The sequence below is a fragment of the Salmo trutta genome, chromosome 24 (genome assembly GCF_901001165.1).
Source record: "Salmo trutta chromosome 24, fSalTru1.1, whole genome shotgun sequence".
Taxonomy (NCBI): Eukaryota; Metazoa; Chordata; class Actinopteri; order Salmoniformes; family Salmonidae; genus Salmo; species Salmo trutta.
In genome coordinates this window covers 41,280,311-41,297,389 of record NC_042980.1, presented here as the reverse complement: position 1 = coordinate 41,297,389, position 17,079 = coordinate 41,280,311, and the positions used below count along the sequence as shown (strand labels likewise).

General features: G+C 42.8%; 1 protein-coding gene across 2 annotated transcripts in view; it reads left to right on the top strand.

Annotated features, from left to right (window-relative positions):
- LOC115161319 (calcitonin gene-related peptide type 1 receptor) overlaps positions 1–16,828 on the top strand; it is a 41,109-nt gene extending 24,281 nt beyond the window's left edge. The window contains exons 2-13 of one of the 2 annotated variants that reach the window (XM_029712211.1): positions 2,687–2,812; positions 4,955–5,108; positions 7,278–7,388; positions 8,374–8,486; positions 8,872–8,963; positions 9,476–9,602; positions 10,158–10,311; positions 10,982–11,042; positions 11,311–11,377; positions 12,800–13,018; positions 15,865–15,906; positions 16,567–16,828. In XM_029712211.1, the coding sequence (XP_029568071.1) occupies positions 2,738–2,812; positions 4,955–5,108; positions 7,278–7,388; positions 8,374–8,486; positions 8,872–8,963; positions 9,476–9,602; positions 10,158–10,311; positions 10,982–11,042; positions 11,311–11,377; positions 12,800–13,018; positions 15,865–15,906; positions 16,567–16,788 (1,437 nt within the window). In that variant the 5' untranslated portion in view covers positions 2,687–2,737 and the 3' untranslated portion in view covers positions 16,789–16,828. Of the gene's footprint in view, positions 1–2,686; positions 2,813–4,954; positions 5,109–7,277; positions 7,389–8,373; positions 8,487–8,871; positions 8,964–9,475; positions 9,603–10,157; positions 10,312–10,981; positions 11,043–11,310; positions 11,378–12,799; positions 13,019–15,864; positions 15,907–16,065; positions 16,545–16,566 lie in introns of those variants that run through there. The other variant, XM_029712212.1, reaches the window with a different exon arrangement.
- Positions 16,829–17,079: the final 251 nt, after the last annotated feature.

The window sequence follows — 17,079 nt, the reverse complement described above, 5'->3', positions numbered from 1 at the left end:
CATTTGAATTGTGTCTTCTAAACTATTCCCCAGCCGTGCTGCAAACTCAAACCATTACCATGCTGCTTTAAATGCATAGTCTTCTGTGGCTCTTTCCTGACAAATTCCACAATCCTCATGTTAAAGGGACAATCTGTAAGCTTTCCTGTCCAAAGTGTCAGGACGACATCTAAATCGTGATTCATATACAATAATGTCCAAGAGACTGATGTTCTGATGCACCTGACAAAGACTTGTGTCAACTGTATGCATTGGGAATTTCAAAATGTAATGTTAATGCAAATACTCTATGTGAATTTCAAAATACAAAGATAGCAATATAAAGACTTTCCTCAAAGATTGTGTGGACTAGCAAATGCTTTTTACAGTGTATGTCTTCAGCCACAGTGGTGAGTTATTTACAAATACATCAGGACTACACCAAGATGAGAAAATGTACCAGAAATATGCCTCCAAGTCAATAAAGTTTGAACATATTAGAGATCAGGTGTTTCTTCACTGTCCCCAGTGCCCTCTGTACATCCTCTAGGCCAATAAGAACTGTCCAATAAGAACTGAACTGGAGTACATATGCATGCTCTGTTGATTTAAGTAATGGTGATGGCACAGCACAGCCCATAGCTGCACTACGGAGCCCATGTGATGTCCGTGGTTGGGAATAATCTGAGGAGGGGGGACAAGAGCGCTCACTTCCTTTGAGAGTTCATTTGATTTAGGTAGAGAGCAAATGTAAATGGTAAAGCATTTAAAAAGTTATCCTTTTTAGATAAAACCATACGAAATATAATCATATGTCACCAAATCATTGATTAAAACACACTATTTTGCAAATAAGGTCTACAGTAGCCTCAACAACCCTCTGTAGGGTAGCACCATGGTGTAGCCGGAGGACAGCTAGCTTCCGTCCTCCTCTTGGTACACTGACTTCAATACAATACCTAGGAGGCTCATGGTTCTCACCCCCTTCCATAAACTTACACAGTAATTATGACAACTTCCTGACAATGTCATCCAACCTATCCGAGCTCTTGCAGCATGAACAGAGCCTCCACCAGTCAAAGCATAAGCTACAGCTAGCTAACACTGCAGTGCATACAATGTGGTGAGTAGTTGACTCAAAGAGCGAGAATGACAGTAGTTGAAAATGTTTTAGCAAATTAATTTCTTACAAAATGAAGGAGAAGCAAGAGAGAAATAGAGAGAGAAAGAGAGTGTGTCCATTTTTTCCACTTACTTAACTAGCAAATGTAGCCAGCTAGTTTAGCCTACTGAAACACACTGTTCAAACAGAGGGATGTTAAGTTAACTAGCTGGTTATGACTATCCAACACAACACTGGAACTCTTCCAAGTCAAGCTTTTTGGTTTGACTAATTTATTGCCACCGGGGCCCGCCGGTGTAACTGCTTAATGACTGTACACTGTAACGTTACTGCATGATTGTTTCGGGTTTACTAATGTGTTAGTTCTATTAGCTTTGCTGATTATGACGTTACTTTAGCTAATAATGTTAACAACTATGTAGGCAGCGTTTAGCTTGAAAAGTTTTTTTTTCGCCTGGTCACATACAGCTGATGTGCATTGAAGTCCACAAGCGAAGGGAAGAGGTGAGAGGCGAGCGCATAGATGCGAGAAGGAACACAACGGCACCGACCGCCACTGGTGTATGTGTTTATATTGGAGGGAACGAGTGATGAAGGAGGGATGGAAATGTAATGGTGTTGATTTTTGCGATGTTCATGTTAAATGGAAGCCCTTTTAACCAGATAGAGAAACAGGATAGAGATAACCAGAGAGAGAAACAGGATAGAGTTATGGGCTGAGGGAAAGAACCAGAGAGAGAAATAGGATAGAATTCATCAATGTATTGAACTTAGTAGGAAATCATATTTTCCTGCAACGGCACAGGAAAGGGGGATACCCCTTTACACCACTGAATGCATTCAACTGAAATGTGTCTTCCACATTTAACCCAACCCTTCTGAATCAGAGAGATGCAGGAAGCTGCCTTAATCAACATCCATGCCCGGGGATGAGTTGTTGGCGGTTAACTGCCTTGCTCAATGGCAGAACGGCAGATTTTTTCCATCTTGCTGGCTCGGGGATTCGAACCAGTGACCTTTCGAATACTGGCCCAAGTCTCTTAACTGCTAGACTACCTCCCGTCCCTGTCTGTGTGTTTTGTGTGTTGTGTGTGCGTGCGTATGTCACTTTGTAGACATTAGCGTTAATGCAAATGATAACCGTCTGCTGGTAGACGGAAAGGCTTTCCCAAAAATCTTCTCAATTAAATGTTAACTACAAAGTAGCCTGTGCCTTCCTGCTAGAATGATATCATGATTATTTGCATCGACCCAGTGGCTATTTGTTATGCAAACTCTGCAATCAGATGAATGCTACAGAAACTCAGCTAACCAAACAACGGTCTTTGGGTGGTGCCCAGTTGAGTTAAAGGGTAACTACACCCAGAATTCAACAATTTTACGATTTTTCCAGACCTCACAATGGGTCTCCTAATGTGTTTTAAGCATTTTTGTGGACTTAGAACATCCAATGTTGTTGTTTTAATACAAAAAAAAAATAATTACTGGGAAACCCCGTCCAAACTCTCTTCTTACTATGAAACAGTTAATGGTGTAAATGACAATGTGAGTCTGTGTTTCAATGGCCTTTTTTCCTTTCAACAGATCGATAGTCATTAAAGAAGGAGTAATAACCAGAAGAGTGGATCATTTGATATGCAAAAAAAGAAGATGGATTGTTTTGGGTACTGTTGGATGGTCATCTGTCTCCTACTGGGCACTGCTACTGAGGCAAGAGTTTACTTTCTTTACCCTCTCTTTCTCTCTTTACTCTGTATCTCTATCTGTCGCTCTGTCACACACACACACACACACACACACACACACACACACACACACACACACACACACACACACACACACACACACACACACACACACATACACACACGCACACATACACACACACACACACACACACACACACACACACACACACACACACACACATACACACACACACACACACACACACACATATATACACACACACACACACACACACACACACATATATACACACACACACACACACACACACACACACACACACACACACACACACACACACACACACACACACACACACACACATACACACACACACACACACACACACACACACACACACACATACACACACACACACACACACACACACACACACATATACACACACACACACACACACACACACGCACGCACACATACATACACACACACACACACACACACACACACACACACACACACACACACACACACACATATACACACACATACACACACACATACATGCACACACATACACATGCACACAGACACACACACCCATAAGTGCAGGACCATATTGTCTACTGTGTCAGTGGGGGATTCATACACTGTATAACATGTGTGCCATGTCTTATGGACAGCGGAACGCCTCGCCAATATCCAATGGTAGCGCCTGGCGCGAAATACGAAAAACCTTAAAAATAGCGATAATATTCCAACCGGGAGACGTTGTATCCGTTCAAACACTGAAAGTAAAACATGGAGTCGTCACATGCATGCGCACGCCAGTGCCATTGTTCTCAGAAGGACCACTCACCAAAACCCCTGCTGTTTTTCGCCCAGAGACTGCAGAGCTATCATTCAACGTTCTGGCGCCTTCCTAGAGCCAATGAAAGCCTTAGAAAATGTCACGTTACAGCGGAGATCCTGTATTTTCGATAAAGAGGCTATAGAAGGACAAGACATTTTCAGACAGGGCACTTCCCATATAGAATCTTCTCAGGTTTTGGCCTGCCATATGAGTTCTGTTATACTCACAGACACCATTCAAACAGTTTTAGAAACTTTAGGGTGTTTTCTATCCAAATCTACTATTATATGCATATTCTAGTTTCTGGGCAGGAGTAATAACCAGATTAAATCGGGTACGTTTTTTATCCGGCCGTGAAAATACTGCCCCCTATCCCTACTCTGCTCAGTAGTACCAGACCATGGTTGGTTGGAAGCATTAATTGGTGTATGTATCCTTTCTCGCTCTAGTGATTTCTTTATGCGGAAAACCTAAATAACTTTGGTGAATGAATGTTTATATTGATGAGTAATCAATAAGGTACCTGTATGATTAGAAAGTGGTCAATATAATAACATATAGGTCAGGACACTGGCAGACTGATCTAGAACAAAAATATCAGGACAGCAAAAAAGCCATTGAATACAAAAGCAGTGTATTTTATTTAACCAGGCAAGTCAGTTAAGAACATTGGCAGAAAAACAGATTTTACCTTGTCAGCTCAGGGATTCGATCTAGCAACCTTTCGGTTACTGGCCCAACGCTCTAACCACTAGGCTACCTGCAGCCCCATGCTATGTTATAGTATGGTATGTGATGCTATGTGTTATGTTATGGTATGTGATGTGATGCTATTTGTTATGGTATGCTATGTGATGCTATGTGTTATGGTATGGTATGTGATGTGATGCTATTTGTTATGGTATGCTATGTGATGCTATGTGTTATGGCATCCACAGATGCCGTTGTCATCTGTGGATGACAACGGCAATCTGTAGCATGCAGGTATGAATTGAGCCACATCTAAAGCGTAATACCTTTTCTATATCCATATAGAAACACTAGCTACGACCTGCCTTATTTAGCTAGCTCAATGTGAAATTCTGATTTGTGTTACTTTTTTGCTATGTGATGCTATGTGTTATGGTATGGTATGTGATGTGATGCTATTTGTTATGGTATGGTATGTGATGTGATGCTATTTGTTATGGTATGGTATGTGTTATGGTATGGTATGTGATGTGATGCTATTTGTTATGGTATGGTATGTGTTATGGTATGGTATGTGATGTGATGGGTTCTCCTTGCAGATCTTAGTTGCGGCTAGCCCAGAGGTGAACAGTACCCAGCAGCACCTACAGCTGAATGTCTACCACGATATAGGAGTAACCAGGAACAAGATTGTGACAGCCCAGTTTGAGTGCTACCAGAAAATCATGAAGGATAATGACCACAACAAAATAGGTAAAAAAAACAACAGAAATGACCTGCTTTCAGGCACCTCTGTCATTGGCATAGTTGGTCATGGTGAATTATTATGTGTGTGTGTGGGGTGTTCTGGGGAGTGAGCATCAGAAAGTTGTCTTTTAGCAAAATTAGGTTGCTACATACTGTACATTGACATTAAAAAAAATATTTGCCTTAACGGCAAAAAAAAACAGGGTTATTGGCTACATCTTCAGCCCATTAGGTACGATGACTTGATTACTGAGTGCTTGTGCTCATGCATGAGTTTGAATCCTAAGTGGGATCGATCCATGTTACATAAGCCCTCGAGTTGAGCACCTGATGTCCAACGAGGAGCTCTTTGATAGGGAGAAGAATAAAAAAATAATCTGTTTTGTGTAGTCAATGAGTAAGGTGTGATAATTCCACCAGCCTATTAGTATCCAGACCATTAACGTTAACCAGTCGGCAGGTGAGGAGACAGTGCATCTTAAGCCAGCCTGAGGGACTGAGGGACTGAGAGGAATGCCAATATATCAGTGATGCTGTGGTGTAATTTATAAGGTGCTGTAAGCCTCTCATTTGGATGGAAATCCACTAGCGTTGTGTCTGATTAGCATTGCAGTCACACCGGCAATCAGCTAGGAGGTGTTCGCTTGGCGTCTTGGCTAATTAGAAATCCAATCACACAGGAAGGTGTGGCTCTAGGGTGTCTGCCAGAGTGGTGGTTGTAAGTGCGTGAGGAGAGGAGTAGTGAGGAAGGGGAGCAGCAGGAGGCTTCAGGAGAGAGAGGGAGCATCTGACAGAACAGACGTAAAGTGTTAGCTATGTTCAGTCATACTTAACGTTAGGGGAACGCTACAGGTGTAATACCACAGCTTTTTAAAGACTTTAAACAGAATCCTGATTTATCTCACTTATCGAACCAAAACATTTGGAGATATTTGGAAAAGTGCATTTGCCACCTTTCTTTTATTTTTATTTATATATATATAAATATTTTTAATTAAACTAGGCAAGTCACTTAAGGACAAATTCTTATTTACAATGACGGCCTTCACCGGCCAAACCCAGACGACGCTGAACCAGTTGTGCGCCGCCCTACGGGACTCCCAATCACAGCCGGTGGTGATACAGCCTGGATTCAAACCAGGGTCTGTAGTGATGCTTCAAGCACTGAGATGCAGTGCCTTAGACCGCTGTGCCACTCGTTAGCCAAATAATGCTTTTAACTGTTGTGTTACAATATGTACAGTATTTAATAATGCGTTTGTGTGGGTGGTGCCAGGGTAGGGAGGTAGGACACATCTCCTTCACTAGAGTTACCAATCTTTGTCAGGGAAATGTTTTCCAAACTAACTTTCCCCTTCAAAATCAACTTCTAGCTCTTCAGTTATGTCAAGCATTATTGTCAACACATGCCAGGGGATTGTCAATTTCAATCCAAAGCTTTAAAACACACATCCCACCCCTGTTGTCAAAAACAAGGTCTGAAACACCTGACTACTAAATGAAAGAGATACAAAGTACATAGTGAGAGAGGCAGGGGTAGAAACACATCCTGGCTTATATTTAACATAGTGAGAGATGCAGGGGTAGAAACACATCCTGGCTTATATTTAACACAGTGATAGAGGCAGGGGTAGAAACACATCCTGGCTTATATTTAACACAGTGAGAGATGCAGGGGTAGAAACACATCCTGGCTTATATTTAACATAGTGAGAGAAGCAGGAGTAAAAACACATCCTGGCTGATATTTCTTTAAAAAAAATATTTTCCTAAAATTGTTGTTATGGTGGATAGAAGACAGAGCCAGGAAGTAGTTATATGGGATGTGGGATGTTTTAATATCTAGGTTATCCACAGTAATGTCTCATTTCCACCATACAATTAGGAGCATTAGCAGAATTGTAATGTATTTAACCTGATTTGTAGGCAATAATAAATAAAGACGTTAGCATTAGCAACACAATTTATCAGCAGGTGTCTCTAATAACTACTGAGTGTGATGTCAACAAACAAAATGCTTACTTATATCACATATTGATTTCAACTGCGTATTGATTGACGTGACCTGTTGATTCTTGTAGCAGACAGTGTCAGTGACCTCTCAGTGACCTCTCAGTGCTCCTGCTTTATGTGAACATGTGCTTTATTTGAACTCTGATGGTTTCTATGCTGCAGGGCCAGTGTGTAACCGGACCTGGGATGGGTGGCTGTGCTGGGACGACACAGAGGCAGGCTTCACTTCAGAGCAGCACTGCCCTGACTACTTCCAGGACTTTGACCCCTCAGGTGAGCCCCCTGAAAGTCCACCAAGTGCCCACTGACATGGGCTAAAGTTCCTGGGGAGTGGGGACCCACCTTTTATGCAGGTTTTCATTTCAACCTGTAACTCCCATAAAAACTGCTGAATTAAATGTAAAAAAAAATGTAACATTGAATCATTACAGCTACTTCTAAAATAGCAGATTCAAGGTATTCCAGTTCATTTGTTCCCTCGAACCAAGCAGATATAAATAAACCACAGGGTTTTGTTCTAGCCCAGCACTAACACATCTGTTTCAAATAATCCTAATCATATTCATCAGTCGGGACCACAACCAGTTTCATCTGGTGTATTAGTGCTGGGCTGGAATAAAAGCCTGCACGTCATGTAGCTCTCCAGGACTGGAGTTCTACACCCCTAGTCTAATGGGGTGATATCATTGGTAGTGAAATCCAACATACAGTGGATCCTCCAGGATCAATATTGAGAAACACTGGGTTTGAGGCAGACACAGCAATCCTTCCTCCTTCCAGGCTAGTTTGGTCATTTTGAATGGGGAAATTCACTTTGAGGCAGACACAGCAATCCTTCCTCCTTCCAGGCTAGTTTGGTCATTTTGAATGGGGAAATTCACTTTGAGGCAGACACAGCAATCCTTCCTCCTTCCAGGCTAGTTTGGTCATTTTGAATGGGGAAATTCACTTTGAGGCAGACACAGCAATCCTTCCTCCTTCCAGGCTAGTTTGGTCCTTTTGAGGGGTAGTCCCATCCTTTTTTATCAAATGCCTTTCATTTTTCTTTTTCCATTTACTTTTCATTTAATTCAAGTCCCAGAGGCTTCAGAAACTATGTTGCTTTAAAAGCACTTGCAAATTATATTACTGCGAGGAAAGATGTCATTTTCTGAAAAAGGACATGTTTTGAAGATGAACTTCAGATCTCTGCATTTTGAAGCCTGTATCTGATGTGGTTAGAGTTTCATCTCCTACATTTTGATGTAATGCTCTACAGAAATGGTGACAAAAATCTGCGGTGAGAACGGACACTGGTTTCTGCATCCCGACAGCAACCGAACGTGGACTAACTACACACGATGCAATGAGCACACTAAGGAAGGCAGAATGGTACGTCACTGTCTGAAACATTTTTATTCATCTTCTCAATTAGACAATATTTTACAGTGCAAAGTCAAAACAATATCAAATGCATGTTCTAGTAATTCAAAAACAATTGCTTGCTGCATGTGAGGAATGTTATTTTGCTCTCCTAGAGAAACTTGCAGATTGCTATTTTGATTGAATGGACATAAAGCATTTGAAAAAGACATGTGGAGATAGTATTTGACTAAGGCTTTGAGCTCTCTGCTCTGTGATTATCAGGGCTATTTGACTATAACTAACAAGGGCATTTTACATTGATTATTGAGTGCATTATGTAGTGAAATAGGGTTTTAGCCAGGCTAATACATGCTAGGAGAATATAAGGCTTATCATGTCTACTCTCTTCCAGACTGCCATGAATTTATTCTACTTGGCTCTCATTGGCCACGGCTTGTCACTGATATCCCTATTCATTTCCCTGGGAATATTTTTCAATTTCAAGTGAGTATAAATTAACCAAACAATATAAATAATTAAATACTCAAAGGCTTTGTTCCTCGGTCTGTTTTTATTCACAGATAGCTGATACAAATGTCTTTTCACCTTGTGTTTCTGTTTTTAACTCCACAATGACAACGTCTACTCCTTTTCACCTTGTGTTTCTGTTTTTATCTCCACAATGACAACGTCTACTCCTTTTCACCTTGTGTTTCTGTTTTTAACTCCACAATGACAACGTCTACTCCTTTTCACCTTGTGTTTCTGTTTTTATCTCCACAATGACAACGTCTACTCCTTTTTACCTTGTGTTTCTGTTTTTAACTCCACAATGACAACGTCTACTCCTTTTTACCTTGTGTTTCTGTTTTTATCTCCACAATGGCCACGTCTACTCCTTTCACCTTGTGTTTCTGTTTTTATCTCCATAATGACAACCTCTACTCCTTTTCACCTTGTGTTTCTGTTTTTATCTCCACAATGGCCACGTCTACTCCTTTTCCCCTTTCGTGTAGGAGTTTGTGTTGCCAAAGGGTCACTCTACACAAAAACCTCTTCTTCTCCTTCGTTTTGAACTCGGTCATCACCATCATCTGGTTGACCGCTGTGGCGAATAACCAGGAGCTGGTACAAAGAAACCCTGTGAGTTTATGGGTGGGTGGGTAGGTGGGTAGGTGGGTGGGTGGGTGGGCGGGTGGTAGATAACATGTGTTTGTATATAAATAATTGTATATCTATATTATACTATGTAATGTACATCATACAGCCACACACCAATGTAACGGTAGGACACACACTGCTAATTTGCTGCTGCATTTATAGATATTCATTTATAGATATTTAGCCCAGAAAAACTACATGACGCCAGTCAGCTGTACCTGTGTCAAAACTCTGCTATTTTTTTTACTATAGCTTGTTCTCCATCTTCTTTTTAAATCGTAAGCCAGTGTGTTTTCAGCACTTTTATTTCCATGACTGATCAAAACATTTTCTCATGCTCTCGCTTGTCTCTCTGCATCAGACTTTATGAGCAATATGTTAAGAACACTAACTCACAATAAAATCACAGTATCGAATCGCAATACACATAGAATCGTGAGAATCTCAATAGATATGGTATCGGCACCTAAATATGGTGGTGATGTCGTATATATCGTGAGGCCTGCCCTAAATTTCACCCCATGTCCTTTTTTCTAGACAAGCTGTAAAGTGTCCGTGTTCATCCATCTTTATCTGTTTGGCTGCAACTACTTCTGGATGCTCTGTGAAGGGATATACCTGCACACCCTCATCGTTGTTGCCGTGTTCGCTGAGAAACAGCACTTGATGTGGTACTATCTCCTCGGCTGGGGTAGGTTTTTCGGGGATGTGGTACTGTCTCCTCGGCTGGGGTAGGTTTTTCGGGGATGTGGTACTATCTCCTTGGCTGGGGTAGGTTTTTCGGGGATGTGGTACTATCTCCTCGGCTGGGGTAGGTTTTTCGGGGATGTGGTACTATCTCCTCGGCTGGGGTAGGTTTTTCGGGGATGTGGTACTATCTCCTCGGCTGGGGTAGGTTTTTCGGGGATGTGGTACTATCTCCTCGGCTGGGGTAGGTTTTTCGGGGATGTTGTACTATCTCCTCGGCTGGGGTAGGTTTTTCGGGGATGTGGTACTGTCTCCTCGGCTGGGGTAGGTTTTTCGGGGATGTGGTACTATCTCCTCGGCTGGGGTAGGTTTTTCGGGGATGTGGTACTATCTCCTCGGCTGGGGTAGGTTTTTCGGGGATGTGGTACTATCTCCTCGGCTGGGGTAGGTTTTTCGGGGATGTGGTACTATCTCCTCGGCTGGGGTAGGTTTTTCGGGGATGTGGTACTATCTCCTCGGCTGGGGTAGGTTTTTCGAGGATGTGGTACTATCTCCACGGGTGGGGTAGATTTTGGGGATAACATCCTATCCCTTATAGGATATGAAGTTTGATGTTATTTCATGGAAGTAGCATTGTTTGTCACTAACAAAGGATGTCTGTTGTTGTTTTTCAGGCTTTCCTCTAATTCCAGCATCTATACATGCGATCGCTCGCAGTTACTACTACAATGACAAGTGAGTTACTTTCAACGCTTTTTCCCTTAATTGTTTATTGATCATTCCTTAAACTACAAGCTATTTATACAGCATAATGCCAATTTCTTCTCATTAGTTTCTATGACAGCTACCAGTATTCCCTACCCTGTATCGATTGCCTTCTAGTGCTTTCAATTAAATGTTTTATTAATATTTTTCCTGTAAGCATCCCCTTTTAAATTGAATTTCAACAATAAAAGAAGGTGGCAGACCCTGAATGCCTGATTCGTCTCTCTCCCCCCTACAGTTGTTGGATAAGCTCCAACACTTCACTCCTCTACATCATCCATGGGCCCATCTGCGCTGCTCTGTTGGTAAGTCTGTAATACAGTTAGGTTCATGCAAATTAAAAACTAGATTCTGGCGACTGTTGAGTGCAATCTTGGATAAAAAGGGGGTGCAGTGTACCAGAATGTTGTTTTAATTTTAAAGGGATAGTTCAGGGAAATTACATATTTAGTTTCCTTACATTGAAAGCAGCCTATGGACAAGGAGAGACTGAAGTTCACAGTTTAGTATTGTTAAATTGGCCAAGTAATATCTACGTAAATAATTTCACAGAACTATCCCTTTAATTTACCTGCAGTTTGGCCTCAACGGTTGATCCCTCTGTGGACTGACCCGCCCATGAGTCATTTGGCAGAACAACATGTCACTGGTCACCCTTCCAAGGAAACCGGCAAATCAAGCATCCTCTTGTGCTTTGCAATTATTATCTGTGGGTCCAATCTGGTACACAGCTGCATCGTCTTATCAGGTGTGCTGGTGTTTCTTTATTTTGAGGACTTCTGCATAATGTGCTATCTTGTCGTGCTGCTACTCCAGTTTCAACTGTTCTGCCTGCAGCGATGGAACACTGACCTGTTCACCGGACTTGCTACCTTGCCCCAGACCTGCTGTTTTCGACTGCAGTTGGAGCATTCTGGGGCCAGGCTGAATCAGCTCAATAAATCATACAACACAACGTCTTTGTCTCTCTCTCTCTCTCTCTCTCTCTCTCTCTCTCTCTCTCTCTCTCTCTCTCTCTCTCTCTCTCTCTCTCTCTCTCTCTCTCTCTCTCTCTCTCTCTCTCTCTCTACCTACCTACCTACCTACCTACCGCACCTTCTGTCTCGACCTCGGAATACTCAGCTATGAAAAGCCAACTAACATTTACTCCTGAGGTGCTGACCTGTTGCACCCTCTACAACCACTGTGATTTATTTGACCCTGTTGGTCATCTATGAAGAACGATCTGGCCTTAATAATTGCCATATACTCTTATAATCTCTACCCAGCACAGCCACCCCTCGGAGCCTGGTTCCTCTCTAGAATTCTTCCTAGGTTCCTGACTTTCTAGGGAGTTTTTCCTAGTCACAGTGCTTCTACATCTGCATTGCTTGCTGTTTGGGGTTTAAAGCTGGGTTTCTGTAAAAGCACATCTGCTAATGTAAAAAATGTCTTAAAAAATACATTTGATTTGATTTTATGTTTTCTCCTTGTTTGGTCAATACGAGAATTGTAATGGTGATTATGTGAATCCACTCTCGATATCAGTGATTCAGAAACTTAAGAATTACCCATAATTCACAATTTTCCAACATCAAGAAGTGAACACACTGTTGCTAACAGTCCTGAACAGTATGTCTTATATTTGTCCTGTATGGTGATTGTGGGTCCTTTGGATAAGCATGTCCTCTAGACTGCTAATATTATTCTGACTAATTTGTCAGTTTTCTCTCTCCTTCTCTTTCAAGGTGAACCTGTTCTTCCTGTTGAACATTGTGCGTGTCCTGATCACCAAGTTGAAGGTGACCCACCAGGCTGAGTCCAGCCTCTACATGAAGGCCGTGCGCGCCACCCTGATTCTTGTACCTCTCCTGGGTATCCAGTACGTCCTGTTGCCCTACAAACCAGAGGAACGGGTCTCCTCTGAGATCTACGACTACATCATGAACATCTTAATGCATTATCAGGTAAGACTATGTATTCTCTGCTAGTTACCCCAGCTCAGTGAAATGATACATTTCTAGGCTTACAGTAATATATTTTCCATCTTTCCAACCGAGGTTCGAATTCATTTCTATGTAAAATGCCTTCAGAAAGTATTCATACCCCTTGACTTATTCCACATGTTGTTGTTACAGCCTGAATTCAAAAGTGATTAAATATATACACTATATATACAAAGGTATGTGGACATCCCTTCAAATTAGTGGATTCAGCTATTTCAGCCACACCCGTTGCTGACAGGTGTATAAAATCAAGCACACAACCATGCAATCTCCATAGACAAAAATTAGCAGTAGAATGGCCTTACTGTAGAGCTCAGTGACACATTGTGGCACCGTCATAGGATGCCACCTTTCCAACAAGTCAGTTCTTCAAATGTCTTCCCTGCTAGAGCTGCCCCGGTCAACTGTAAGTACTGTTATTGTGAAATGGAAACATCTAGGAGCAACAACGGCTCAGCTGTGACATGGTAGGCCACACAAGCTCACAGAATGGGACCACCAAGTGCTTAAGCGCGTAGCGTGTGAAAATCATCTGCCCTCGGTTGTAACACTCACTATCGAGTTCCAAACTGCCTCGAGAAACAATGTCAGCAAAATAATTGTTTGTTGGGAGCTTCATGAAATGAGTTTCCATGGCCGAGCAGCCGCAAACAAGCCTAAGATAATCGTGTGCAATGCCATGCGTCGGCTGGAGTTGTGTGAAGCTTGCCGCCATTGGATTCTGGAGCAGTGGAAACGCGTTCTCTGGAGTGATCAATCACGTTTCACCATCTGACAGTCCAATGGACGAATCTGGGTTTGACGGATGCCAGGAGAACGCAACCTGCCCCAATGCATAGTGCCAATTGTAAAGTTTGGTGGAGGAGTAATAATGGTCTGGGCTAGGCCCCTTAGTTCCAGTGAAGAGAAATCTTAATGCTACAGCTTACAATTACATTCTAGACAATTCTGTGCTTCCAACATTGTGGCAACAGTTTGGGGAAGGCCCTTTCCTGTTTCAGCGTGACAATGCCCCCATGCACAAAGCGAGGTCCATACAGAAATGGTTTGTTGAGATTGGTGTGGAATAACTTGAATGGCCTGCACAGAGTCCTGACCTCAACCCCATCGAACATCTTTGGGATGAATTGGAACGCTGACTGCGAGCCAGGCCTAATCATCCAACATCAGGCCTGACCTCATTAATGCTCTTGTGGCTGAATGGAAGCAAGTCCCTGCAGCAATGTTCCAACATCTAGTGGAAAGCCATACCAAAAGACTAGAGGCTGTTATAGCAGCAAAGGGGGGACCAACTGCATATTAATGCTCATGATTTTGGAATGAGATGTTCGACGACCAGGTGTCCACATACTTTTGGTCGTATAGTGTATATATTTTTTTACCCATCTACCCCATAATGACAAAGTGATTAATTTGCCCCAATCATAACGCTTTGTATTCTGGAAATCAAGTTCATTCCTTTGCCACATTTTTTGCAGTTTTAGTTTACTGCCTTATTACAAACAGGAAGCATGTTTTGTAATAGTTTTATTATGTACAGGCTTCCTTCTTTACACTCTGTCAGTATTGTGGAGTACCTACAATGTTGTTGATCTATCCTCAGTTTCCTCACAGTCATTAAATGCTGTAACTTTTTTAAAGTCATCATTGACCTCATTGTGAAATCCCTGAGCTGTTTCCTTCCTCTCCGGCAACTGAGTTAGGAAGGACGCCTGTATCTTTGCAGTGACTGGTTGTATCGATACACCCTCCAATGTGTAATTAGTAACTTCACCATGCTCAAATGGATATTCAATGTCTGCTTTTTTATTTTGACTCATCTACCAATAGGTGCTCTTCTTTGCGAGGCTTTGGAAAACCTCCATGGTTTTTGTGGTAAAATCTGTGTTTGAAATTCACTGCTCGACTGATGGAACTTTCAGATAATTGTATGTGTGGAGTTGAAAGATGAGAGAGCCACTCAAAAATCATGTTAAACACTTATTGAACACAGAGTCCCTGTAACTTATTATGTGACTTGTTAGGGACATTTTTACTCCTGAATTTATTTTGGCTTTCTATAACAAACGGGTTGAATATCTATTGACTTAAGACGTTTCACTTTTCATTCAGGATGTAACACAACAAAATGTGGAAAAAGTCAAGGGGTGTGAATACTTTCTGATGGCATTGGATATGTGTGTTTTCCGTAGTAGTTTGGCAGATGTTCTTGTCCAGAGTTACTGTCTATAAGCGCATCAAACACATTAATCTGAAGCCGCCGTCTCTCACTGTGTTCCCTATTATTGGCTTGTGAGTATTTATGAAGACCAGGTCAACGCCTTTTAGCTCCTGCATCTTTATCCCATGGCCTGTGGAAGACTGGCAGGAAGGAAAACATAAGTCACTGTCTGGGAGGGGAGGGTTGAATGCTGCAGCTTATGATGGGGAGGTGCAGTTGGAGCGTTCTGGGGCCAGGCTGAATCAGCTCAATAAATCATACAACACAACGTCTTTGTCTCTCTGTCTCTCTCTCTCTGTCTCTCTCTGTCACGCTCTGTCTCTGTCTGTCTCTGTCTCTCGCTGTCTCTGTCTCTCTCTTTCTCTCTCTCTCTTTCTCTCTTTGTCTCTCTCTTTCTCTCTCTCTCTGTCTCTCGCACTTGTTTTACATGCTCCTCAAAAGACCTGCTGCCAAAATGCATGAAAGTAGCAAAATCAGCATTCTGCCCCATGCCTCAACAGTTTTTTGTTGTTTGAGAACTTGAGACATTCTCCTCAGGAAGCGATAATGCATTTATCACCTGACTGGGCTACACATTTTTTTTCAGGGGCTGCTGGTCGCCACCATCTTCTGCTTCTTCAATGGAGAGGTACGTTTCTCACCCGCAATCATGTCCATCAGGTTTTCTGAAATCCCAGATAAAGAATTCTAGGTTGGATGATTCTCTTGCCAGCCTATTCACTGGGCATTTTGGGACTGTTTCAGGAATTTTGCAACCCTCTCCTCCCCTGTATCTCCTTGTCCTCAGCCCCCTGTGTGTATAAGCCGAGGTTAGGACACTTCCTCTTTGCAAACCCTCCCCGGGAGTTGACCTATGGATGTATCTCGGGACGTTGACCTTCCAGAGCATTGCATGGGAGCGTGTGAGCCTCTGGAGAGGATTCTTCCAGACTAGAGATCATGAATGCATTGGCAGGCATCCAGAGACAGTCAAGGGACAGTCCATAGAGTGGTAGCAGTGCTGGAGAGGGTTTTGTACCAAAGTAGTAATTTTGGTTTGGATTTGGTTTGCTTGACCCTTTGCCTCCTTTGACAGCCATGCTTCACAAAACACATGGAGAGGACAAGGGTCAATATGGTCCTTGTAAATGACTGGAAGATGGCTAGGCAAATACTGTATGAAGATTCATGGATGGTCTTGCAATTAGGGTTAATTCATTCTTAGTCAATCATGAAAGTAAATCATTGCTAATTTTATTAATGTATTTTCTGTGTACTGAATCTTATGGTCCACATTGTGTCTTGGCAGGTGCAAGGGGTTCTGAGGAGACATTGGAACCAGTACCGTATGCAGTTCGGGAGCACCTTGACCCACTCGGATGCCATGCGGTCCGCCTCATACACAGCCTCGTCCATCACCGATGTCCAGGGCTGCTACAGCATCGACAGCAACACAGAACACTTGAATGGCAAGGGGGGCTGCCTTGACATCGAGACCTCCATCTTAAAATCGGAGAACCCGTTTGCCTGAAGAAAGGCTAACTCTGCTGCGTATTTGGGAATGGCGGGGAGAGGTGGGGAAGGGGGGTGGGTTGGCTGCAACATTTTTGAGAATGGAGGGGGGCTGCATCTTGTTTGGAAATGGAGGGTTGGGGTGGGTGAAGGGGGGGCTGCAGCGTGTTTGGGAATGAGGGGAGGGGTGGGGGGCTGCAGCGTGTTTGGGAATGAGGGGAGGGGTGGGGGGCTGCAGCGTGTTTGGTAATGAGGGGAGGGGTGGGGGGCTGCAGCGTGTTTGGGAATGGGGGGGCTGCAGTATGTTTGG